The following is a 26680-nucleotide window of genomic DNA, read 5'->3' as shown; positions in this document are numbered from 1 at the left end:
TTGGTAAACAGGACAAAAATGGAGGTGATTCAAGTGAATGGATGGGTTGACAGCAAGAATGAATTTGTATTATTTTCATTCTGTGAACGTCAGTTCAGCACTCTTACCTCTTATTGGTGTACCACCTGGGTGGATAATATGAATGCAAATAAGATTAGAAAGAAGAAGCATTAGTACGAGTAGATAGAGGCTGGGGGCTTTGGAAGAAGAATCAAATTAGATTCAACAGGGTACGTAAATAAAGGTACTACAGGAAAGAGACAGGAGAGGAGGAGAGAGAGAGAGAATAAGAACTTTTTTTCTGTATTCTACTGGCAAAGAAAGACAGGATTCATCATAGAAAAATCATAGGTCAGAGAGAAGAACTTGTACAGTGATGTACCACGGGGGTGGGGGGAGGTGCCATTTTTTTTGGAAGTGGCAATGACTTCTGAAGACCATCTACTGAAGGGAAAGACTTTCAGGACTTTGTATGTGAGCTTGAAAGCAGAGATACTTGGACACAGAAATAGTAGACCTTGTGAATCCCTTCACTGGTCGCCTCCCTAAAGTTTACCCTAACCAAAGGTGAGTGAGTCAGTGGCGGGTCAGTGAGTGAGTCACAGACATGTGAGGACAGATCATTACCAAGGTCAGTATAAGACAATGCTAAGCTCCGGCTTGGCGGTTCTAATCTCCGTGTTGTGAAAGTCTAGCTGGCAGTGAGACACTTGGACATCGTGGGGGTGAGGGAAGAGTGTGTGTGTGTGTGTGTGTGTGTGTGTTCGTGTCTCTAGTAGTGTCCCTGTAACTATCTGTTAGTAAAATGCATGCCATGCATTTTAATAGTTGTTGAAACATGGAAATTAGTGGGGGGGGTGATGTGTGCTTTAGAGCTAAGCACTTACCAAAGGATTCTGTAGATTTAAAAATATAGAGAGAAGAAAGACAGCATAAGAATATGATTATATTCTTTAGGTAAGTTTAGTTAACAAGGTTTCGATCAAGCTTTAGCAACTCTACGTGAATCAAAGTCGCAGGTTAGAAGTAAGGGTTAATTCTACACAGTTCTGTTGAAAACACGTTAGCAAGGAGGTAAAGTTAAGACGATGATTTAACAAAGGACAGCTGTGAAATCCGAAGACAGGTGGTCAAACACACAAGACTTAAAATTTAAGGAGATCCGCTAATGTGTTCTCGCTGGCTGGCACACAGACCTGGAAGCTACTGACATTTCTAGGAAAATCTGTTATTTCTCAGCTGAGATGCTGAAATCAAACTTGGGATACTGAAGCCAGTAGGTCTATCAGGGTGTGCCACGGGCAAATTAAAACACAAAAGCTTGCATCTGAACATTAAAGCCAAAGAATCAAGGGGTAAAGGAAAAACTTTATGGAGTATTGCACACTACTGTGGTTAGTTAGTGTCTAGAATTTAAGGTTTTTCTTCAATTTCCCCAGAAAAAAAGGATAAGTTTTTGAAAAAAGCAATGATCTATCCAAGCTAAGTTTAAGGTTCCACCTTTAGGAAGCAATGTTTCAACAAATGAACAAGAGTTAAATTCCCTTTACTGTCTTTCCTATTTTAAAATGATGCACGACTCCTTTGCAGATTCTGAATGAAGCCAAATGTTGAATATTAATTGTTAAATAAAATAAAAAAAAATACATAAGAAATGTAGAGAATGGTTTATACAAAATAACCAAAAAAAAAAGAAAAAAGAATACATACTGCACCAATGCAGTGGAAAAGAAAACTAACAGAAAGCGGCAACAGAATTTCTTGTAAAAAGTCACAGCAGTGAGCAATGAGGGCAGAAGTTAGGGCAGAAGCCAGCAAAAACACAGAGGGGGAACAATCCCAACAGCCCATGACAACACTGGAAGACGAAGGGAGACGCGCACAGACAGACGACACACACCGAGGCGTACACAGAGTAGAGGACTAGGAATAGTAGAAACAATGCCATTACCTACAAAATTAAAAGCCAAACGAGAAGTTAAATCATGGGAGGAAGAAGAGGATGAAAGAACAGAGGATACAGCAGGGGGAAGTAGATCAGATAGAGGTAAACATGGAAGAAGGCTCCCTGTGAGGTAATTAAGCTTTCAGCAGAGGAAACCTACCTGATCTGAGCTGCTTAATGCGTCCGTTGTTGTTGGTGGTGTTGACGGGGAGGAAGTCTTTGAACCAGGAGATGTCGGGGTCGGGCTTGCCGCTGGCAGCACAGAGCATGGTGGCAGTGCGCGTTCGCTCCACCACTTTCAGCTGCGGGCCCATGTCTATGGTGGGGAAACCAATGGGCAGCTGGTCCTCTGGAAACAGGTTAGAAAACACCGCGGCGGAGATCAGACCGAGCGCGTCGGCGGGTCTTCGTCAAACCTTATGCTAGTGAGTCAGGGAGACCCAGAGGACTGTGGAGCAACAGGATGAATAAATACAGAGCGAGAGAAAGAGAAGGGAAAGTCTCCTGTTTCTGGGGTATAGTGTAGAGGTGAACAAAACAAACAACCTCCTCAATTATTGGTAATTTCTTGGTGAGCAAAGTCAGAACTCGGCTACATTTTTTCCCCCATAAGTACACTTTCAACTCCTGTATTAAACTACCAACAAAGTAAAATACTGATCATCTGCTCAGGTCTTGGACAATCTGTGGAACAGCGCATACAAAATGATTGTTTACTCAAGGAAAAATATAAAAACCGTAAAACCATGGAAGCAAGTCAGACTACGGCAGGGTTCGAATATACCCTCAGAGTAGCCGAGAAAACCTGTCACAGGAGGACAAGCAGACCCATTTATCCCGCAGGATCAACCCTTTTGAAGTGCTAACCACAGCATCACTGTGTCACTCATCTTACAGTGTTTTCCATTCGAAGGTTTTATTCTTCTGCTTAGTTAAGTTGAAATTCCGTAACTTTGTCCTCTTTCTCTCTTCGACAGTGCAGATGAGCACTGTTTCCAAATCTCTTTGTGGGCAAACTGAATATTAGCAGCACAGCTACACGTGTACTGAGGAGAGGCGCCGCTTTGATTGTCTTTAATGATGGCAGGTGGCTTTGCGATGTTGCTTAAACTGTCTTTTCACCGCCTGTGTCTCAGCTTTGTGACTGAACAAGGGCGGGCTGCATCTCGCTGCTCGTCTGAGATGTGAAAGACGATAACTCAGACTGCACTTTGCTCCAAACATGTGCTTTTAGCAGAAACAAAGCAAACCAAAGCCGGGAGCGGCGTTGTCTGAGGCTCAGCGCTTTGAACAGGAAGTATTTTTGGCTTGCAGCAAAAGATGATCTGTGAGCTGCTGCAGATTGGAATATTTCACAAGATTACCGCACATAAAAAATGCGTGCGTCTCTGCAATGTTAGCTGAGAGTTAACCTGGAAAACCAGGCCTGCTCGTTCTGAATGCCAATGAGGTTTATGCGCACCTTTAGGTTTTCCTCTCCCCGCTGTGATACGGCTAATTAGTGTCTTCTGTTGCTTTCGTAAACGGCACCTTTTTGGAAACTACTTCTTCATTAAATTTTCATGAGGCGACATCAGTCTGGAAACAGCTTTGAGATGCCATAGCCTGCACACAGCCAAACGACAATTATGGCTGCCTTCCAACAATGCTTTTGGGTATCTGGCATGAGAACCCACCTTCATGGATAAATCTTCTCAGAAATAGACGGTATTACAAATGAGCGACTTCAGACTTGAACTGGAAAAAACTTTCCCATGCAACTCTGTGTCCCTGCCTGAACTGACGTGTGATGGAAAGGTGTTGTTTGTGCCATCTTGAAACCAGCCAATCACTCAGTCGATACCCTCTTTGGGCTTTTTAAACTGGTTCGCTGACATCCAATCCTGTATAGTGCATGCACCAACCAGTAATTTTCTTGGCAGTTTCATGCTGATAGATATACAAGACGTCTTGGCTGGTGCAGCCGTGCGCTTTATCTCGGCAGGTCTTTCACAATGTGTACAATAAAGAGATATATGCTATCTAGATCCCTTTTAGCATCCATTATAGTAATGAGAGATGCTCTCGCATTGCTCCTGTTAAAAGTTTGTAGGTGTCTGGCATTGCGTTTGCTTGTTGTTGGCACAAAATTGCCACTCATTAAAACAACGACCACTTAGTCAATTCACTTTAGTCACTCAGTGACCACATTTAATTCACATCCTAATTAAAGTAGCAAAGAAAAGCTGAAGGACAAGGTAAACCATTTAAAGATTACTCAGATGTTCCTTTCTCTCTGTTTTGACTTTTTTTTGTTGTTGTTGAATTTGAAAAAATAATAATTGCACAGAAAAGAAGCAGTACAGCCTCTTAAATGTGTGTCTGGCCATATAAAATAGCGACATGCTCAGTGTTAGACCTGCTATTACCCCTCATTTATTTTATATTTGTATCTAAAATACACCATGTTAGCACTTGCCAAGGCATGAAATAATAGTTTAATGGGAGAAACTCCACTGCTCTGTTCAAATGAAGGAAGACAGGGAGGAGTGGGAAGTGAATTAATTGTACAAGGTAGCGCCTGTCCAAGCTCCCTCCAGCCTGTTCAAGGTCGACTAGACAATTAGTTGATTCTACAGTGAGTCAAAAGTATACCTGATCAAACACAATAGCCAGAAGCAAGCCTAGGAGCACAGATGCGTGTTGAATATAGTAATTGGATGTGACAATCGAAGCGGACTAAAAAGCAACTCCTGTGAAATTGCAATGTATTCTGAAACAAAGTGCTCAAGAGATCATGATTTAGCTGTCCTTTAAGACGTCACAATTGTTCTCGCGCTGCAGCATGAAGGCAGCAGGCTCTGCAGCCCGAAGAGGAGGCGGAGATCTGGAACTACAAGTCTCAACATAGATGATGGAATGGCTTATCTCACTGAAAGACGGTGAAAAATATGGGGAAATGAGGGAGGGTCAAGTGAACAAAGGGCACTTTCACCGCCACCACTTTCCTCCTATAGAATGAGCGTTGCATGATGCTGGCCCATAATTCCAAGGCAGGCAGCTGATACGACTCCAGGCAGTGCATTTAAAATTAACGATCTGTTACAAAGGTTTCTGGCCTTTTGAATACGTTCTTACTTAGCCCAGAAATGTGATTTACAGCTCCTTAGCGGAATGGCGCTCATCGAGAACGGCCAGGAAGTCTTGACGGCAACGACGGAGCGTTGAAGAAACTTTTCTTACATTCAACTTGGGATTCAGAAATAATAAAACCAGATGATTTTGACGTTCCTGGGCTGCTTGCAAGTATCTGTGGCCCCCCTCGTTTGCTTCAGAGTAAAGTGAATTACCTTTGTGATAATAAATAAAGGGAGGGAAATTGAACACATTTGGTAGCCTGTGCAGTGATTAACAACTCGTGTCAACAGAGCTGCTGCAGCGTTTTCCTTACAAGGGCAGGAGACCAAAATGAAATCAGATTAATCACCGTTTAATCGCACTTGTTGTACGTTTTTGGAGAAGTTGGAATATTGACAAGGCGCTAAATGCAAAGATTGAAATAATTAATCAACCAGAGGCCAGGCGGCTAGCAGTTTTCCCCATGTGCTTTGTTTGCACTTTCGCTAACAGTCATCAGGTTGAGGTTCGACTCCCATAAATTGTCAACGAGGCGCGGCTTCATTACCAGCTCGGTTACTCTGAGCTACATCCTGATTAGAGGAGAAAATTGGAAAAGTTTGGTCAGCTTGCTGTAGGTTTCTCTTTGAATGAATAGTCGGGGGTTCATATGTTATATATGCAGTATGACTTAAACATCGTCACATGCTGCTCTCCATTATATATGGGGGGGGGAAGGGTTTTACATATATTTCTCATTTCCTTTTACCTTGCTGAGGACTGCAATCTCAAGGACAGTCTAAGACAAGGGCAGTTCCTGCTTTACAGACCCATACTGTATATTCAACAATGGATCTACACACTAAATGAGATGGAAGGGAGAGAAATGCTGAAGTCACCTTCTAAAGAAGTGCTGAGCAGTGGTGCTTGATATAAAAAGACTCCCAATGACAATTTGCACACATTAGCCACTGCCAGGCTATCAGGCCATATGAGTGCGTGGTGCCAAGTATCGGAGCAGCATAAAAAGGACATTGGCTCAAAAAGTACCTCGGTGAGCAGATTTTTGCAGAAGACATAAGGCCGCTGGACATAAACTCACCCCATTAGCAGATTATATCTATTGATCACTCATACAAAATACGAGCATAAGTGAAATCACATTTTCCTTGTATGACAACAGTGGCTGTTCCAGTTACCGAAATGTTGCTCGGTGCCAGCCATAAATTCCGCAGTATTTGTCGTCATACTGCAGCTCTGTCCAAAAGAAACTGGAGAAACTTTAGTAAAACGATTGAATTGTTGAATTTCTTTCAATTTAACTCATTCATGTGTTCATTTTCAACATTGGTCTGGACCAAAAGACCTGCGCCCAAAAATGTGAACACTGCCACACAGCAGGTTTGACATGAACTAGACAGTCAGATTTAGAGATCAGACTTTATCAGGATGGAGACGAGAGAAGTCGACAGTCAAACTGAGGCCGCCGGGTCTGCTTGAGTTTGACATACGCTCTTCTGTTGACACCCGTGTCACTCCGGGTCCACACATCACAATTAAAAACCTGTTTGTTTCTCCTGCGACGCAGCGACTCAGGGTCGACAGAAGCGTAGGCACGCCTGAGCTATCCCTCTCTTTTATTTGGTGACTGTCAAGCTGCACGCACAATAGTTTCTCAAGATCATAGTTTTGGCAGAGGGTGGCGTTGCCAGGTTTCAATGCGCTGCAAAATATGTGTGCTTAAGCTTACAGCTCAAGAATTTTAAGTTAAATAGGTTTAAAGGCTTATCTGTAATAAATGTTTTGATACAGCTAAACACAGTCGACTGGTAATACTTTGACAAAAAAAGGAGTGCGATATTCCAAAAATAATAAGCTTGGTAATTGAGGAGGAACAGAAAAGCAGCATAATGATCAGGAAGTGAAGCCCAAGCGATTGTGTGAGGAACAGATGATCTTTAATGACAATGAAGTCATGCTTGGCTCTGAAACAATACCCATTAAAGGATTTTGAGAAAGGAAATATGCCTCAGTTGCACCAGACTTTCCAAGCAAAAAGCCATAAAAACATGAACCTTTCCGGTCACATTTTAGCTTTAGTTTTGTGGTCGCTGCACAAGAATTGGATTCACTCCGACCCTTTTCTCCCCAAGCGGAACAAGACTTTTCACCCGGCGGTTGAGGTTATTCTTTGGGGAAAATCCCTGCAGGCCATAATAAGATATATTTGTTGGACGTATTTGAGTGGATACAATCTCCTCAAAGAGGCTGTCACAGGTCACTTGCTGTGGCGGCGCGGTGGAGGAAAGTGTGTGTCAAGATGTATTGTTGTTTGGGAATCCTGTCTCAGCGCCACAAGATGCTGGATTATGGAAGTGTGAAAATTAGGGCCAGAGATTTCAGAGTATGACATACATTTTACACAGCCTTCAACCACTTTTGTCCTCGAGATTATTTTTGCCCTGTTTAGGAATCAATCTGATTCTCAACACCTCTTCCCAAGATAAGACTTCAGCCAGCAAGGGGAGGGGAAAAAAAAAAAAGAAGAAAGAAAGCCACAAACATTACCCAGAGTGTGACAGCGGTGCTTATTTTTTCTCGGCAGCCTGAGCCAGAACCATTTTTTCCCACCACACCATAGCATATAATTTGAAGTTGAGGGATACTGATTAAAGCTCTTTCCACGCTCAAAAATCTGAAAGAAGTGAGAAAGAAGATCAGAGAATATCACAGCGTTTTGAGTGCTCGTCATGTTAATCATATGGTGCTCTTACTGGATACAAGCAGATTGTTTCTAGCCGACTTGTTTTATGTGTTTTTAATGCACTAGATGGCTTCAAATGAATACTGATTTTCATGAACTATTCATATTAACACCGGTAACAAAATGGGAAAGCATGTATACAGCTTAAGACGAAGGTAAACACTAGAACTTTTGCATAATACAGTCATTTTGGGTGGATTTGGAGCATGCATCGTCATTTACTCAATCTGTAATTCATTTAAAAATATGGGAAAGAATATCGGTAAAAGGCAGTTTCCTACCTGCCATGCCACCTCCACTTTTCGTGCCTTTTTTTTTGTCATTTCATTAGATTGCCTTGATTGAATTGACATTTTCAGAAACTACTTAGAGCTTAATGAGGAAAGTGTAAAGCTGGCACACAGCTTGAGGTAAAGGTAAAATCTAGAAAGGGGAACCACCAGGCATTTCAGTCAAATTTCCAGGATTAAAACTCTTTATCACTGTAAAATCCAAAAGAAGAGATAAAGAAGATGGAGCTGGAGCATACACCATTTTAGTCATGGATACTAAATATGTGAGTGTTATTTGGAGCCGATTTGTTTCATGACTTTCTAATGCCTTCATTTTCATGAACTTGTGAAGATGCTTTCAATATTGTTAAGGCAAACTACATTTTTTTTTCTTTTCCTGGTGCTTAGGTTCCTCTTGATAGTTTGGTCTCGGTGGCAAAAACCTTTACTTCCAACACAGGGTTGTCGATTTAGAGCGCATTAACACAGAAACAATGTCCAGTGTAATTTGTTTACAGTTCTTGAAAAATTTGCTGCAAGCCCAGTTAATACATCCGTTCAGAGATGACCTGAATCCTTTTCAACAAAATGTTCCGTTCGGCTCCTGTTCCACTGACATATTCAATTACTTTTTTTCTCTTTGGCATGGCAGAGGGAACTGTTAATTATGCTTTTGTTTTCACACAAACAAAATTACTCAACCAAACGTAAGAGCTCTTGATTAACAAAGGAAGGCAGCAATTCCATTTTGTGCCAATTCTATGACGGCATCTGTTCCATTTTTCTCATTCCCCTCCTCTCAGTAATGTTTCAGCACTTTCACCCACATCGCTGTTGATTTCCCTTACTCTGTTTACAGGGTACACTTTACACCGTGGTAAAAAAGGTTGCTTTTACAATCTAGCAGCACCCCGGTGATTGACGGCTTCTAAATCTGAGCCCTCCCTTTGCTTTATCAGCTACCTGCAGCTTGGTTAAACAATCTGAAACTTGGGGACTTAGACAGAGTTGCTTTGCTCAACACTCCATCCATCATTCTGCCCAATAAACTTCTGCAGAGGTGAAACTTGTTTCCTCATTAATTTTTGATCGCATTGCCGGACAATTTAATTGTTTGACGAGCATGGATGCAGTTTATGTTGAGGAAAACGCAAACATTGGTGCGATTTACTTCCTACAGAAAGACTTTTACATTTTTTGCATCTTCTTAATTTACTTCTGTGAAGAAGTCACATGAAGATAAATTTAGAGTAGCCTTTCAGATGTACCACTACACACATGCCTGGGGATTATTAACATGTCCAAGCAATGCCGGAGTGGCGTTCTTGGAATAGTCGGGCTGAAAATGATGACCGTTGACCTTGAAAGCTTAAAGACGCATTCATGAATGACAGGTGAAGCCAGTAATTTCAAAGGCAACAAGTGAAGCATGCAGAACATAAACAGCAGCGCACATTGCTCCCGTGCATAAGGAAGAAAATGACAAATTGAAATGTCTACATTTTCCTTAAACGGCCTCAGAGAATCCAAAGCTGCTATTTATCTCATTGATACATCCCAGTGCTGTTTGGCACATATGTTGTCCAGTCTAAATAAGATTAGGTTTCCCCCTGGAGCTTCCTTTGAGCCAGATTTCCGAAATAAGCCTCCTGGCACCTGCATTGGGTAGATATTGCTTAAGTAATCCAATAATGGAAAACAAAATGCTCAGCACTCTCATCTAATAAAGCACACGCAGGCGTATGGTGGGAGATAATTCTAAAATGCGGCTCCCTGCATGAGATCCAGGCTACTGAACTCCGAGTCAACCGTAAAATTTCGTATGTGGACTGGCGTGGTCTTTGTGATTGCTTTAAAAGTTTCCAAAGGACCCCGAATCCCAATTACATGTCGAGGGCCACACTTCTCTGCGCACCAAAGCCTTAGATGAAGTGATTTGGGAAAATGGTAAGTGGCAAGGCATCAATGCTTTCCAGCTGAGGTTTACAACAAGATTTGCGGGTCACAACTAATCCCTTTGCATGTAGGCAGAAGCTGGGGAGAGTTCATGTTTACTGTGACAGCCCATGATTCATTTATCTCCAGTCGGGATACTTGTTTGTTTCAATATTTATATACATGACAGTAGAAGACGGAGGAAGATGATTTTGTTTGTTTTCCCGTACATGTGCATGTCTTTGTATATGTCAAACCGTCACGCAGATGTGAGGTCTCATGCGAAGAAAAAAAATGAAACGAATAAAGCACCAGTGGTTATTCCTGCCATGTTGAAGTCAAACAATCCAGAAAAGAAATCGGGAGTAAAGGTTTAGCTGGGCGGAAGAACGTATGCTCCAGTTTAGCTTATTAACCGATTCCACAGGTGCAGCACACACACTAATGAATATGCCTGCGAATGTGCCACAGTTGGCTCAAACTGCTAATTTCAATTTGCTGTAATAGAGTTTTAAGAGGAACATTCCCACTCAGACACAAAGTGGCATTAAGTCTTCCTACTTTGGTACCTCTAAAAGGTACTTCAGTAATTTGCTGAACAAATACAGTCTCTTAGAGAAAGCTGCTAAAACCCGAGGGCAGACAGCGAAGGACCATCGACTATCCACAAAAGTTCCTTTTTTTTTTTTCCACCATTGTTGCCTGAAGGAGTGAAAGAAGGAATGGGATGTGAAATGCTCCCTATTGTGTTCCTTTAAAACTCCACTGATGATGAATGTTGAAGAAAAATCGAGGAGGAGGAAGGTGAAGGCGCAGAAAGCTCTGCGAACCCAGAGTTCATGGCTTTCTGTCTGGGTGAAAAATGGCATCCGCTCCCCCTTTGCCCTGCTCTGATTGTTTCTTCCATAAATCCCCTTTGAGGTTGTGTAATTAATTGAATGCTGCTTATTTGTCATTAAAAAAAAAACTCTCACCTAATGCCTGAGATTATGAGGAAACCATTGTAGATTCAATCTATTAATCATCGGGAATGTTTTTTTCTTTCTTTTTTTTTTTTTTTTTTTGCGCCCACCCCTCCTCAGAAAAACCTTCACAGATGAACAATCCTAAGCCGTTCCCCATCTTGAATGACATTGGAAAACTAGTTGCAAAACTCTCAATTTAACTTGCCGGTGTAATGGTGAAAAAAAACATCGCAAAATGAAACAATTTTCTTTCGTAAAGTCTTGAAAAGTTGTTCTCGGTGCAATAATTTGAGGATCACATAGTACTAAGTGCTACTCCAAAAAGTAAGCACTTTTCAAAATTGACACCCCATCATAACAAAGCATTCACAGGTGTAATTTTCATTTATAAACACAAAGCGAGGAGTCACTTTATTCATAACGTTAGCACGGATTCGAGATTAACTTTTGGAGTGCTCACTCCTCCCTCCCTTGAAGGCATCCGAGCGTTTGCTATTTACATGTCCTGAGCTCTGCAGAGAGGCAGTTATTGGGTTTTTAGCTGGAATTTGATAGGAAGTAGTGGGGAAACAGATTAAAGAAAGCTTTAAAATGACCCGGCCTAATGTTCCTCCAAGCCTGCTATCCCCCATAGACATTTTTTATGGCCCATGCTGCTGGGGCAGATTGGATCAGCCAAGCAGAGGGCATGCAACAGAGATGTATGCCACTTCTGGCAAGGCGCCTCAACTCTCCGTAGGCCCCATGTCATTCATAAACATGACGGATTAGCTGTGATATTCCTCCATTTACAACATAAGTGAAGGGAGTGGGAGGAAGAGAATGAAAGCAGAGAGGGAGTGTTAGTGTCGGATGCCCCTTAGGGGTAGTGCTAAAATGGATGGGTAAAGAGGGAGATGAAAAGGAGAGATGAAGCAGGAAGGGCGGAGAAGGGGTCTTTCTCTGCAGGCCTGACTGGGCAGGCAGCAAGGCAGGCAGGAAGCCAGGCACAAAGCTCCATTTACGCTCAGATGCCCCCCCCCCCCCCCCCCCCCCCCCCCCCCCCCTGCTATACAGACGACACGTCAGCTCAGCCCAGATGTACTGTTCTGGGTAAAGATCACCTGGGGGGAAGGTAGAAAGGAACGTTTCAAAACCTGCTCTGCCTCCAATCACGACTTTTCCACCGCAGTTGTCTTTGGTGTTTGCCCGACCGACTCCGTCTAACTCGATCCAGTTCATTAAAGACTTGAAAGTCGCTTTACGTTAAAGACTCCCTCGATCTATCTTTGTCTGCCGTCCCCCTTCCCTCCATTCTGTCCTTCTCCCGCCCTCCTCAGGAGTTTGCTTTGCATATCCCATTTGCTGGTTGTTACCTTGAGCAATGATTCCATTTACTTCAGAAAACAGCGCCCCATTTATTTAGTCGGGGAATGAAGAAGAAGAAGAAAAAAACTTTCTCCTGTCATCTTATCTGCCATCAGTATTTTCTTCATTTATGAGAGAGAGAGAGAGGGGGAGAGAGAGACACAGAGAGACTGAGAGATGACAATGCTTTCAGCTATTTGCCGAACACAAAGCTAAAATGGATGTCACTTACTCTGTCTCGACTTCACAAAGCACACCTTAGGAAGCCTAACTCACTTTTTCTTTCTTTTCTTTTTTTTTTTTTTTCTTCTTCTTAACAGTCCATCAACCCTCATTTGATCCTCTTGAGTGCATTAAGCATTCACAAATAAAGACGACGTGGAGGGGAATATATAAACAACCACAAGCCGCCTTCTCCTCAGAGACGCCGACAATCTCTCCGACGCTCCTGTCACAATGAAGCATATACCGCCAGACATCTGTTCTGTTTTTATGTTTCAGACGGCTTCGTTATATATTTACCCCCTCACTGCCCACTGGGGATGCTTATATGATGTTTGACATTTCAAAGTTATAGGGAGATAATGTTCACGCGTCAGCATTAATCACGAGGCAAAACGAGACTGTTTATGTTGATTTGTTTGTATTGCTTGTTCAGGGGCGGCTGATAAAAAGGCGAGACCAGAAGCTGGAGCCAGCAGGGGCTCAGGAGAGGATCCATGACTAGGTGAGTCCTCCTACTGGGCAGGAAAACAAACAGAAGGCGTAACTGCGAGACACTGAGTTGCTTCATTAACCTTCTTGTACTATACGATCAGAAAACACGCAGGGCAAGTTTGATCCAGCAGATATTTGTAATATCTTAGTAGAGAGTTACACAACTTATCAATATTTTAATTTAACAAACATTTGAGGAGCATGTTTATCTGTCCGTCGAGATGTGATTTAAAATACTACATAGTATGAGTACCTTCAAATAGCTTTTTGATCCAGATATCTTTATAGGTCAAGGTTTAGCGTATTTCTGTGTGACTGCAGTATCACCAGACTGAGACAACTTAGGCAGATGTGCAGTGTAAATGTCTGAGGCACCCGACTTAATACAAGTTTACTTCCTCTTGAGAAAGGAAAAACTGAGCACAAGGCCTTTCAATAATTTATTTAGCTAAAAGCCTGCTGCAGGAGGGGGGTACGGAGATTATTCACGCTTGCTAACATCCTGCAGAGAGGACCTCTTGGCTCTTAAGGAGTCCTAATGGAAAGCAGGGCCATATCAGGCTTTACAAAATTTAGCAGACAAGCATTCGGGTCCAGAAGTTGCAGTCGGAGACGATGGCTGTCGCAGCGGGCGGCAGGTGACGCTACTTTATTATGGAAATTACGAAACCGCCACATTGTTTGTTTCTGGATTTGACAGCCGGGTGTAGGGCTGATGAAACATGCCACGGAGAACATGTAAAGGCTTTGTCTCTTTTGATTGAGTCACTGCACTTATCTTCGCTGGAAATAAGAATAATAATGCATCGCAACTAATCATGCCCAAAAATCACATATCACTTTTCTTCAGACTTGTTTGGCTGTAATTAGCAGGCAACCTCACATGGCTTCAGAAGTTTCTCAAGATCGTTAGACGCATTAAGGATGACCCTGCAGTATCCAATTAATCTAGTAGAAAATTACTTTTGAGGGCATCCGAGATCAAAGCCGCTAACATTAGCACCCCTCGACTACCTGGCTCCGACTCGCACGGCTCCTATTTTACAACTGTGTCGCTTCAAGCCTCGCCAATGGAATATTCCTTCATGAAGACGTGTTAGGTTCTGCCATATAGTGGAGCCAAATCGACCAAGTCTTGCCCTTATGGACGGTGGCCTTTGGCTGGCCTGAGTGGTTTTTTTTTTGTGCAGAGGACTCTGTTTTGAGAAGCAGTTTTCTCTGGTGGCATACCAGGAGCACTAGGGAGTAGCGGTAGACTGAATGCAATGCATACTTTATAAAAATATCTGTCATATAATGCATATACGTGTGGATAGGAAACAGCTAAATCAAATATAGCTTTAAATATAGTTTTATTTTCCTTTACTTAAAACTGGGGGACAAGTTCAGTCTATTTCTCTGCTCATGATTAACTCCCGTTTAAGTAAAGAATGAGTTATTTTGGCATCTGTAAAGGGGAAAACAAAGTATCTCCTTTGTTTGAATCCCTAATTGTTAAATCACGACACAGTGTCAACCTTTATTAAAACGAATACGAGACCGCGACATGTGCAGAGTTATCTGTCCCGGTCAGAGTGCAGTCCAAGTCCAAGTACCGTCAGTTGTTTTCCATCACAATTTGCACATTGTGAAGTCCAGCATTTGTCTTGTCAGCAGCAGTTTTGTGTAAAATATGTCAGTATTTAATACAGATACTGACGGGCTTTCAAAATTAAATATGCAGGAAGTAATAAAGGTAGGTGTGTGTGTGTGTGCGTCTGTGTGTGTGTCTTCTGAGAAGGGATCAATTTCTGTGAGGACAGTCACCTCCATCTTTTTAATTACCATAATGAATAACTTGTCATTATGTGCTCCATTTTTGTGACGTATGAGTGAGTCAAGTCGAGAATTGAGAGGAGTGGTGCATCGCGGCAGTATTGGCCAAATCCCAAGCAATAAGTCTGCCTGCGGATATTTTATGAAACATCTAACAGAAAAGATGATAGCTGACTGGCTCTGAAGGTGGCTGCAGTCAGTCACTTTTTTCCCAAGTATGCTCAGGTGACAGGGAGCGAGCGAGAGAGAGAGAGAGAGAGAGAAAGTGTTGGAAAATATGCTGCAAATAATGTAATGACTCCTCTTTTACCTGCTAAAACACTGGCAGCTCCTGAGAGCAATTTTAATGGTCATGAATATTGTAGAAGATGAATCCGCTCTCACTGTGTCAAAAATTGTTTTTGAAGAAGTTAGTTTTTATTTAAAAACTCCTCCTACGGTGAGTCAGCATGTTTCTTAAGCTTCCTCTTTTTTTGGGGAGGGGAAAATGTATTTTTCTCACAGAATTGAACGTTCCATGTGGCAGCTCGGGTCTCGCCGTCTATAGAGCCTCCTGCCAGTAAACCAGAGAATTGTAAAGCGGCGGCTACCCTCCTCTCCTTTTTTTTTTTTTTTTTTTTGCAAGCCACTGATCACAAACACAGTAATTTCACAATGGTCACTTGCTTCTCTCCTGACTGCTGCGCTTGCTCCGACAGCCTGAGACCGCTGACGCAGCATTTATCTCCCCCAAGCAATTTGGGCATGTGGGCCTGTTTTTGTTCGCCGTGTAGCCTGCACTCTGCACTAGCAGATGAAAAATGATGTTTAGGCCTAAAAATCCAGGTACAATTTTAATCATTATTATCTGTAACTCCATATTTTTTTTTGGTTTCCATTGCTTGACAGTTTAACAAAGTTTGGGGTATAAATTATTGGGCTTTCTGCATCTTTTAGTAAGTGCGGGAGCTCATTTTTCTCGCAGCGACGACAAAGAGGAGAGCCATATATTGTCTCTGAATAATCACTGATCATGTAGCAGCTCTTTCATTGTACGAGCAGAAATCCGTCTCAGCTCCGCGACTCTGACCGTGCCTTTTTGCACCATTCCATACAAATGGAAATGATGCATTCTGTTTTTCCGTCACAGGAGAGCGGCTTTCCCATTTTCCGCTCCCACTGTCAAGTTGTGCACAGCTGCATAAGTTTGCTCGCCTGTGCGCGGGGCACAGGAAATGGCTGTTGACAGCATAATGGGAGTATGAGGATGCAATATAAATCCTTAATCATGCCTGAATCATGAACTGCAGCGCCGAGATGCACACATCATCCTGCTGGCACCGCCGCCGGCTGAGAGTCTAGACCCGGCGAGGTGTTTTGGCCACATTTAAAGGTATTTCTCCCGTTTATTTAAGGTTAACCGTGTCGTCTGGCGGTAAATATTCCTCTAAGAGGCTCACAGCGTGTGCACCCGTATTCATAAATGAGATCAAATACTGCGTCACCGAAATCAGATTCCGGCCATGACATCCAAAATGTGCTGTTCCTCCATTTTTCAATCCATTCGCGTCATTCTCAATTACCGAGCAAATCAAGACGACCTTAATTCAAAGGCACGACTCGTGTATGAGTCGGGTCATCTCATAGTTAATCAAAACAGAGGGCGCACAAAAAAAAAAAAAAAAAAAAAGTGCACGGAGAAAACCCGTACCTCGTGGCGCAGCCTGGCAGATTTGACTCGAAACATCATTACGTTGCAGGGTTCGCCTTTCATGCAAATCACTCCTCGAAGCCTGGAAGTTCATTACTAATGGCGGGTCCCATCAAGTTAGAGGCCCATCCGAATACTAATATCCCCCGGTGCTTTGGATTTGTCACCTCAAGTCCCCTTTCCTCATAACATGGCAATTACAACAATGCGCCTTTCCTTCATGGAATGAAGCATCGCCCCCCATGGCGAGCTTCCCACAACAGATGCTCTGCTGTTGTTTCCACAGACCATTGGAGCCTAAATGAACTAAAGGAACAGTCACTTTGCATGTATTAGGCCTGGTGTAGTGGTAGTTATCTCTATTTGCTAACTTGTTTGTTCTATCTTGCGTCATATAACTATAACTTTAGTGGTACTTCACAGAAATTAGGTAAAGAACAGAAAAGTGGAGTCACATTCTGCTCAAAGGGGAGTTGCTGTCATATAGAATGATGAGTTACAGACCATTAGTGCTGGATTTATTTCACAATGCAACATATTTTTGGAAGTAGGGAGCTTTTGGGACTACTAAATAATATATAATGCAACCTCAGTGTAACCTTGGGTTCTCTCACACAGTGCATTGTCCTTACAAGGCAGCAAATATCCCTAAATGATTGTAGTATGAAGTATATTTCGACTGGTCAACACTGTGTCATCATTTGCTGGCATACACAAAAGGAAATGAGCTGTTTTTTTGTTTCTATATCACACTTTCTCTTGTCAAGCTGTGACTACTGTTATGACTACAACACTATCACTGCTCATAATGACTGTTCTGTTGTTTTGTTGTCATATTTGATTTGTAAAGTCAGTGTGGGCAACAATGCGTTTCTTCTGTAATACCTATCAGGCACACCGTGTCTGGCAAATGTAAATACTGGAAGTCAGTATATATTGGATTCCTGTTGTTTCGTAGCAAGGGGGAGGACAGAGGAAACCGAGGCCCGCGTATACTTAAAATTACATTTGAGCCGGTATTATCTGAATCATTTCACAGTGCCAATATTTGTGCCGTGAGAGGGAGCTCAACTTTATATTGGCACCAAAGCAGGAGGAGGAAACGGCTGGGTCCTGAGCGTGAGAGGTCTCTCCTCACCTTCAATACGTTGACGGGAAAGGAGAGCGGGCGGGAGAACAAAATGGAAATGGTAATAAACATGCTAATGCTAGTCCGTGGAGCTGGGAAGAGCAGCCAGCACCCGTCCCTCTGCTATCTGCTGCTGTGTGTTTGTGTGCGTGTGTGTGTGTGTGTGTGTGTGTGTGTGTGTGTGTGTGTGTGTGCGTGTGTGTGTGCGTGCATGTGCGGCTGTGTGTGTACGTCAAGGGGAAAATGCAGAGATAGAGTCAGAGCCAGAGTGAAAGGGAAGAGGGAACACAAGCAATATTGCATGTGATTGCGAGCACACACATACAAACACACACACGCGCGCACACACACACACACACACCCGCGCACACACACACACACACACCCACTCCAGAGTAAACAGGAGAAAGCTGCATGTGAACGTGCCACCTTTCTCTTTCAATCGGCCTCTGGAGACAGTGCAAAGGGCCTTTTGTTGGCTCACTGGTGAGATAAGAAGCGAGGGAGGGGGGAGGATGGTGGTGGTGGGGGGTGCTTCAGAGACTCGCAGAGCCAGCTTTTTTTCTATAGGATGGAAGCACCCCCTCTCAATAGGAACTCATTTGCCGTGTTGTGTAATTGTGGCACATAATGGAGCACACCTCATTCAAGCAGCCCAGGGCTTTTTTTTTTTTACGAAAGCCATTTTCTCCATTCACATCCAAACAAGTCATGTTTTAGAGAGATATTACGCAGTCTTTTGAGCTCACGGCCACCACATATTAGCCTTTGAATGGAATGTTGTGTGTAATCAAGATAAAAATTTTTTGCTCAGCGCTTATTATAAAAGAGACGCTGTCACCCAACTTGATATTTGTCGTCTGACTTTTCCTCTCGGCGCTCAGTGTGAGTAAACAGAGCGGCTGACCTTTCGCTCCGGGATCGTTACAGATGTTTGCGAAGCCGCGTATCAACAGACACCGGCTAAAACCTGCCGTCATAAACAACGTATGCCTGTTAATCGCTTAAGAATACGCCGCTTTATTTTCTGCACGGTCAAATGAATATCAAAGCTGAAGTGCAGAGATGAAAAATGGCTGATTTGAAAATTATTGCTGAGCTTTTCCATTAAACCACCGCAGGCCAGGAAACGGATGGCTATTTGCATAATTTAACTGGCATCTTAATTATTGTGTCAGAAATTCGTATGCAAATGACTTAAGTCACTTAGAAACCGAAACTTACTTGGCTAAATGGCTAAATGCACTAAATCTTATCATGTTAGGGAAACACGACCGCAGAGCCAAACCAGGTTTGACTGCGAACAGAGGGGAAAGAGGAGAGAGGACAGAGGAGGACAGGTGTAAAACAAACAAATGCAGGCTTACCTGTGAGAGGGAAAAAGGAGGGGTGTGAGTGGTGTGTGTGTGTGTGAGTGTGTGTGTGTGCTTTCTTTTGGGGGTTGCTGAGAAGGACCTACCACGTAAAACAGTGAGTCTGGTGGTAGCGCTCGTCTCTCCAACACTGTTGGAGGCGACGCATTCATATATGGCTTCGTCTCGTGGCGTGCGCAATGGCTGAATTCTTAGCACTGAGCCAGAGCCGTCGTCGAACTCTATCACCTGCAGGTGCGAGAGACAGGATATGTTAAAGGAGATTTTTTTTTCACAATGGGTGAGGGACCTTCTGCAGACAAAAAAAAAAAGAAAACAGAACAAAAAACACACATTTAAGGACATTTGGCTAACAAGACTGATGGTGACTGACAGAATGTGCTTCCTATGAACAGAGAAAAGCTGCTGCCTACCTTACAGCCAACTCTAATGGTTTTGTGTTTGTCGATATTGTGGTTATTTACTGTGCGTGTACAAAAAGCACATTTTGGATTTGTGCAACAATGGATTACTCAGAGATCATGAGTAAAATTGGCTTAATGAAAAATAGCTTCAACATTATGGGGATGGGTTCATGTATCTTTTTTTTTTTTTTTTTTGCGTTTCTAGTCTGTTAGATCTGATGTAAAATTTAACTTTATTGCATCAAGTTGTAAAAATAAAGTAGCTGACTAACTTTAAGAATGGGGAGAGAAATCTTGGTTGGAGGGTTTTTTTTTTTTTTTTTTTTGAGTTAAAGAGTTATAGGGAAAAATTGAAAGCCGGACATGTCCCACTCTTAAAGTTAACACTCTGTCTCCTGAAAAAGAATGCATCACACTGGGTTGTGTCGATGGGACAGAGACAAGCACAGACAGTTAAAGGTGGCTTGGTCAACGGTTACGGACAGTCGTACCATGAGGTTGTGATAGCGGTACAGACGACAGGACCAACTGGTTTTGGACGAACGACACATAAGATGCTGACAAACAGGTGTTGGTCGTAGCTTATTCAGCTATTTGGGCATGCTACGTGTTGTATACTCACTGATTTTTAGAAAGCCCTGTATCATAACTCAATCTCTTTTAAGCATAGAGGTAGATTTCAATAGAGATAGGCCTGAGACCTCTGCCACACGCACACACACGCACATACGCGCACACACGCACACGCACGCACAGAGGCCTACGGACATTTTTTAAAGTTCACATTATATCTGAGCATGTGTTAGTTCACAATACACTTCAACATTTCATTGGCCAAGCTACAGCTGTGTTGGCATTCAAGCTGTCAGCGGGTGATGGCAAAAACAGCCTCCTTTCTTAGTCAAAGCCGAGGAGCAAATTAAAGAGGAAGTTGTGAGACTTCTAAAAGGAAATGGGTTTTTGTTAGAAGATGAGGCGGCGGTGCATGATTGAATGGGTGCGGAATGGCGGCAGCCAGCAAGCCCTGCGAGGCGGTGGAGGAATGAAAACCAGCGTGTTAGCATTCAGCACGACGTGCGATGCAAACGCGATGAACTCTGATTAGATTTCTGTGGGTACGAGATGCAAAGAAGAGGTGGGAAGAGGTCTCCGAGCGTTCTGTTAAGCCATTGCTGCTACGCTGTAGCAAGCGGGGGGGGGGGGAGGCATCTAGAGCAAAGAGGGAAGGGGAGAAGCGACACCATGATAGTCCCGAGGACTGACACAGAAATTAATAGAAATCTTATCAGTGTTCTGCGATGATGTGTTATTTCTCATGGGTATTGAGCATAAGCGCAGATTAAAGCTGACCAGAAATCAAAGCTTCAGCCAAAATAAGGAGGGTAAGACATGCATTAAGATAACGATGCCACAAAGCAAAAGGATATTTCCAAGTGAAAACGCTGCTTTTTCCCCTTTCACTTTGTGCGAAGCTGGCGAAATGTGGCGTGATGCTAATGTAGGTATCTGGGTCACGCCACAAGTTGTTGTTGTTTTTTTTTTTTTTTTTTCTTCTATCCAATTGCTCTTTCCTTGTCTTTTATTTAATTACAAATTTGTCCCCAGATCTTTTGTGTACTTGCTCATTAACACTCATGCATGTTTAAAAGGCCTGGCCCGGCATGATTATTAGAGCCTGCTAATGCGTGGTGGCAAGTCAGGGCGTAAAGCAAAGCGAGCGGGGCTTGGCGCAATGGATTATGTGCGAGCGGAGCCAAAAGCAGTGCTGGAGCATTCCAATTTTGTCGAGCATTTTACATCAGAACAATAGACCTAATACCTCAAATCTCTGGTTGCTGACTTTCTTCCCCTTCTTGTTCCACACGATCTTCGGCCGTGGATCTCCTGTCGCTTGGCAGATGAAGGATGCCACGCCTCCCTGCACGCCTGTTTGGTCATTGGGGGTTCTTAAAAACTTTGGTGGTGCTGGAGAGAGACAGGAAGAGAAAGAAAAAGACGAGGAGAAATGGTTAGTGAGCATGCTAAACACTCCAGACAGAGCAATTAATCTCTCTTATCAAGCCACACACACACACACTGGAAAGCAACAAAGTTGCAGATTTCAGCATGTGGCTTTTAAGAGGATTGTATTTGGAGATCAAGACAGGAGATTATGCTGACTTTATTACACAAGTAGGAACAGATGATCAGCGACTGAGATCAGAAGTGAAAGGACCAGAGAGCAAAATGGACAAAAGGTTTTCACTTGACCCAGGAAGTACCAGGGTCTCAAATCGACACCGGATGATGATCGAGAGAGACTTATGGGGATTTGTTTCCGGGAAGGAAATTTGGGTTGGGATGTCTGTGATATCAGCTGAAAAAGCAAAAAAAAAAAAAAAAAAAAAAAGTGTCTGAGTATGATTAGCCTCTTACGTCTGCAGCTATAAACAGTGTTATTGTGATGACAACGTGATACCGCCGCATAATAAATTCAGCGAATGCAAGCTGAGGGCATGTGCCAGTTCTGCTGCTTGCAAACAAGGTTACAAAGCAATTTACTTCTGTATTTTCTTGACTGCTTGACTTTGCAATTAGGCAGTAATTCTGGTTTATTGTCAGTGAATAACTAATTTGTAATTACGCTAAATGAGGGGGAAAAAAAAAAAACCTGTCAGAAGGAAGATAAACTCTAAACTCTGATTGTTTGTGAACTGCCTCTTTCTGTGCCATCAGCCAGAAGCTATCGGTCTTAACAAGCTGTTACCCATCACGCTGTGAGCGTGCTTCGCCACCGGATACACACCATGCCGATGTCCGTTGGTTGTAATAACACACAGTGACATTTTTAGAAGAGATTTTAGGCAACCCAGAGACGTGATGAGTTCGGCCGCGGACGTTAATCTGCAGAAAACCAGCAGTTGGAACGGTATTGTTGGTTCCAAACGCAAATGAGACACGGGCACCTGATAAGTGCTTTGAAATGCCCTGACTGTCAATGCGAGCGTTGTGTTCGTCCTAATTGGTCCCTTACTTCAACACAACAAGTCAACTGTAAAGGAAATGAGGATCAAAAATGCGAAAAATGCAGGGGAGTGGAGGTGAGAGAATGAGAGGATACCCCGACGGAACAGTGTTTGCTTTGTGTGGACAAGACACGGACATCTCTCTTTCTCTCTCTCTCTCTCTTTCTCTCTCGGATTTCCACAGAAATAAGGGTTTCTGCAGTGAGCTTTTTTTTTTTAGAACTGCATTAAACATAATTCCTCCCGTATAATTCAGGCCTTGTCAGCCCTTATAAGAAAAATTATCTTTTTACTCCAATTTCTAAGAGTTCTGTCTCTGCCTTTCTCTCCTCCTGTGAAGAACAATCAGCTGCTGCTCACGAGCTGACGTTTCCATTACATTCGGAGGTAAAATCAAAACACGTGAGAGTGATTAGTAATCAAAGAAACCCGTCTCCCTTTGATGAGGTTTTGATTGTGAGATTTACGGTCCAGCTTTTTGCGTGATGATCAAGGGTCTTATAACTTCAATAGCAATAAAGTCATATTGCTAAGTCCCCCCTCCCCTTCCTCCGTCACAGATTTTGTCTGCCAAAACCTCGACTGCCAGCTTCAGTGGGAGGTGCAGCCCCATCTGTCCCCCCGCAGAGCAACTGTTTGCCTTTTATCAATCACTTCAGCGGGCCATTAGGGGCCACACAGCTGCGGTAATGCCAACCATCTGAATCACCTCATCTGTGAGTGTGAGAATGTGTGATTGTGCTTGTTCGCGTGCCTGCCTGCCTGCGCGTGGCCCGACTTCCCCTCCCAGATTGGACTACCCAGCAGCAGCAGCAGCAGCAGCAGCAGCGACAGCGGCGATGGCGGCGACGCTGCGATTGAGGGACAAATTAACCTGCGGGATTCGCGGAGAGGTGATACAAGATGTGTGGCCAGCAATCAAAAGGGCGGCGAGATAAACAGGCGAGCAGCTGGGCTTCCACTGGGCAAATGAGGCTGGGAAATCACCCGATTTCCTTCATGTCATGCGCGCAGCCTTGAGTGTGCAGACGCACTAACAGACACCCCGGTACGCAGACGCATCTCTTGATTTTTCTCCCATTCACCTGCTAACCGATCCGACAGGTGGGCAGCAGAGGCTGACGCTGTGTAATTTGTACGCGGCGGGGGAAAAAAAAAAAAAAAGCACCATTATATCTGCATTTGCACCTTATCTCATCGACTTGGCCGGGGTGTGGTGCACACTGGCGCCCAGCCAAGAGGGTGCTGATGGGTAATTGATATGCTATTGGGGCTGTTTTCGCTCCGGGGCCATTCATTATGGCTCGCTGCGTCTCCCTATGCCGGCTGTAATAGACTTCCACGACGTGTAGGGGGAGATCAGCACTGGAGGTGAGGGGGAAGAGTGTGTGTTGGGGGGGTGGGGAGCGAGGAGTCATCGCACAATGGGGAGTGATTGAGGCGTGACACGGAGGTAATGGTGTTTTCACAGACATGGCCGCTGATATCACCATCATACCCCCCATTTTAGGTCCGCCGCAGACAAACATCCATTTTGGTGGACCCGTATGGCTCCAGGTAGAGCGAGGCTGATTGAAACCTCGGGTTTGTCCGAACAAAACAGCAACCAGAACCTCAGCAGCAAATAAAAAGTCACGGTCTATGAACAGACATTGCACTAAATTCACTCACCATGAAGAGAGAAAAGAAGCCCGATTTGGTCCCGTTGACAATTTTCATTACAGCATCAAAGCTCCGGCAGTAAGACAGTCGAAGCATTTACCGTTTAACTTGTAATCATGACTCAGTATTGGGAAGGCTGTGAAGACGTTGTTTGTGAAAGTGACTATAAAATAAATGAACAGATCTCTGTTTATTCTGCCCGCATGTGTGCGCGTGTCCTCTGAGAGGCTGCCACAATCTGCGTGAATTAATACCACGAACAGGCACCTGGTAATCCAGTGCTAAGCTGTCACCAGCAAACAAATGAGAAGCGTAAAGCCCGTCTCAATCGGAAGGGTTTGTGACATGGGTCTGTGCCCGCCCGCCCTCCCTCAAGGTCTTTCAATAACCTTGCTCAATTATTCCTGGAGAACAGGAAGAGGGTCTTCATCACATCCCACCACTCTTCTTTTTTTTTTTTTTCTTTCTCCATGGATCCATGCCATGTTAGTAAATTGGTGTCTGAGTGAACGCCTTTTCTCTTCTTCAGAACATCCATGTCCACAGGGCTGAGTGGGCAGACTCTTTCATGACTTTAAATATCTAATTTTAATAGCTTCCCATAAATGAAAACTGGAGGCCTTTAACAAAGTGGGAAGACCATGGAATTTTTTTTTACACTCCGTGCTACTGTATATGGACTTGCCCTTTCTTAGGTTTTAAAATGATCACACAACCTTTCACACAGTAAACTGATATATTGGTTGGGTTGGTTCAGCTGATTATCCCCAAAAAATGACATTTTCACACTGGAACAGTCACACTTTGGCCTTTTTTAACCCCAACTGAAGGTTAAATGTCCTTTTTTTTTAACTCGTACAAATGCCAAAGCTCACATTCACCACACTGTTCTCCAGTCAGCCCATCCCCCTTGTTAGTTAAGTACTCAGAACTAAAAAAAAATGTGTGGAACATTTTTAATAACAGAGAAAGACAAAGTGGGTATTTCTAATTTGATTACTGTGCGGACAGACCCCTTTCAGAAAGGACAAAGCCCCATGTACATGTCTGTCAGCAGCGAAGAGGTCAGCGAACAAAATAATAATCCTTGTTCTATTTACAAAAATAACAACAAATGACAAAATAAAAGCCTAAATGTCATGTACGGGGGTGTTATTTGTTTTGCCAAAAAAACCAATTGGGAATGTGTTCATGAAATAAAAACAAAGCAAAGCTAAATTAGAAAAGCAAATCTGAATATAAATATTCCACTCTGAATTATCAGGTCATTAATTTAAACCTTGAGACACTCCAGAAAGGAGGATATTGCCAGCTTGACCTTGTGTTCTTGGTGCGCGGAAGCGCCGCATAAAGTTTCCGCTCCAGCTACCTGTTACAGGGTCACAGTCTATAACTCGGGTGGGCAGTATAACCGAGGGCCGTGGGAGAGCGAGAGACGCCGCTGCTGCAGCGGCGGGTTGCAGAGCAGCTTGTGTGTATGCATTCACCCCAAGACGTGTCTGACAGAGGCCTAACTCCCAGCCAAACATCGCGTTTAAATACTGGTCTGAAAAACTGATCCGAGTCCCGGCCCCTTTCACAACGGCCAAAACATTTCCAAGCCATCAGGACGCGACTGTTAGACTTAAGTTTGATCCGCCAAGCCATTAAAGAGCATGAATCAAAGAGTGGAGAGAGAGGAACATTAATAAACCGACTTTCAGCTGGAGCCTCTTTTCTGAACAGACACCATTTCAAGACGGCTCGGTTTTCACAATTATTCTGACTGACATATTCAATTTCATTTGCATGAAAGGGGCCATTTCCTCTCTGAATCTTTAACTTGCAGGGGTGAGGTGGGGCTGCGGAGGGCGGTAATTAATCCTAACACATTGGGTGGCAGTCTGCAAATACCCCGCTCCATTTTGGACACATGAGGGGAAGAAAGGAGCATTTAAAGATGCCATTAACCTCATTCGACATCTTTAAGCCGCAGCATATCAGTCCTGTGATATTGATGAATTGTCACAATAGCGGCGGGGAACGTGAATCGGACTGAAAGGAGCAGCCGGTGTCGAGAGGGGGGTACAAAGTCACATGTAGTGTGTATATGCCTCGCACATTTGCTTCCATATAATCCTTTAAGCACTCAAAAAGTCAATTGGAGCGATATTATTTTAATGGTATTTGAATAAAAGAAAGGTGCAGTGGGGTGAGTCTGTTGGCTGTGGTAGGAGCAGTTAATGTACGTGTGGCTTAAAGAGCCGCACCTCTCTATGGATTAATTAACTGTCTGAGCAGAGTTCAGAAACATCTGACCCCATGCCAAACGGAGACAGACTGTAGTTACGCTGACGCACAGACGCAGAGGTAAACAATAAGGGAAAGAAAAACAAAAAAAAATAGAAAATGAGAGCGAAGATAAACCACACATGCTAATCAATGGAACAAACACAACCAGAAACAAATTTCTTGGGGTACTTCACAGCTCTATCTGCAGCATTACGATAAAAATGTGTCTTTTGTAATGCGGAGGAAACAAACTCCACATTGCATGTGCTGACAAAGGCTCTGGGCAGAGA

At 43.4% G+C, this 26680-nt stretch overlaps 1 protein-coding gene across 35 annotated transcripts in view; it reads right to left on the bottom strand.

Annotated features, from left to right (window-relative positions):
* Positions 1 to 26680, bottom strand: part of LOC115386025 (receptor-type tyrosine-protein phosphatase delta) — a 355926-nt gene that overhangs the window by 45337 nt on the left and 283909 nt on the right. For 12 of the 35 annotated variants that reach the window (XM_030088168.1, XM_030088177.1, XM_030088172.1 and 9 more), the window contains 5 exons: positions 21269 to 21417; positions 19135 to 19276; positions 2106 to 2294; positions 888 to 896; positions 108 to 125 (listed from right to left, as the gene is read on the bottom strand). In XM_030088168.1, coding sequence (XP_029944028.1) covers positions 108 to 125; positions 888 to 896; positions 2106 to 2294; positions 19135 to 19276; positions 21269 to 21417 — 507 coding nt within the window. The remainder of the gene's footprint in view (positions 1 to 107; positions 126 to 887; positions 897 to 2105; positions 2295 to 19134; positions 19277 to 21268; positions 21418 to 26680) is intronic. The other 23 variants (XM_030088183.1, XM_030088185.1, XM_030088205.1 and 20 more) reach the window with 5 other exon arrangements.

This window comes from Salarias fasciatus, chromosome 3 (genome assembly GCF_902148845.1).
Source record: "Salarias fasciatus chromosome 3, fSalaFa1.1, whole genome shotgun sequence".
Classification (NCBI taxonomy): Eukaryota; Metazoa; Chordata; class Actinopteri; order Blenniiformes; family Blenniidae; genus Salarias; species Salarias fasciatus.
The sequence above is the reverse complement of the archived record's forward strand: the minus strand, read 5'-3'. Positions and strand labels throughout refer to the sequence as shown.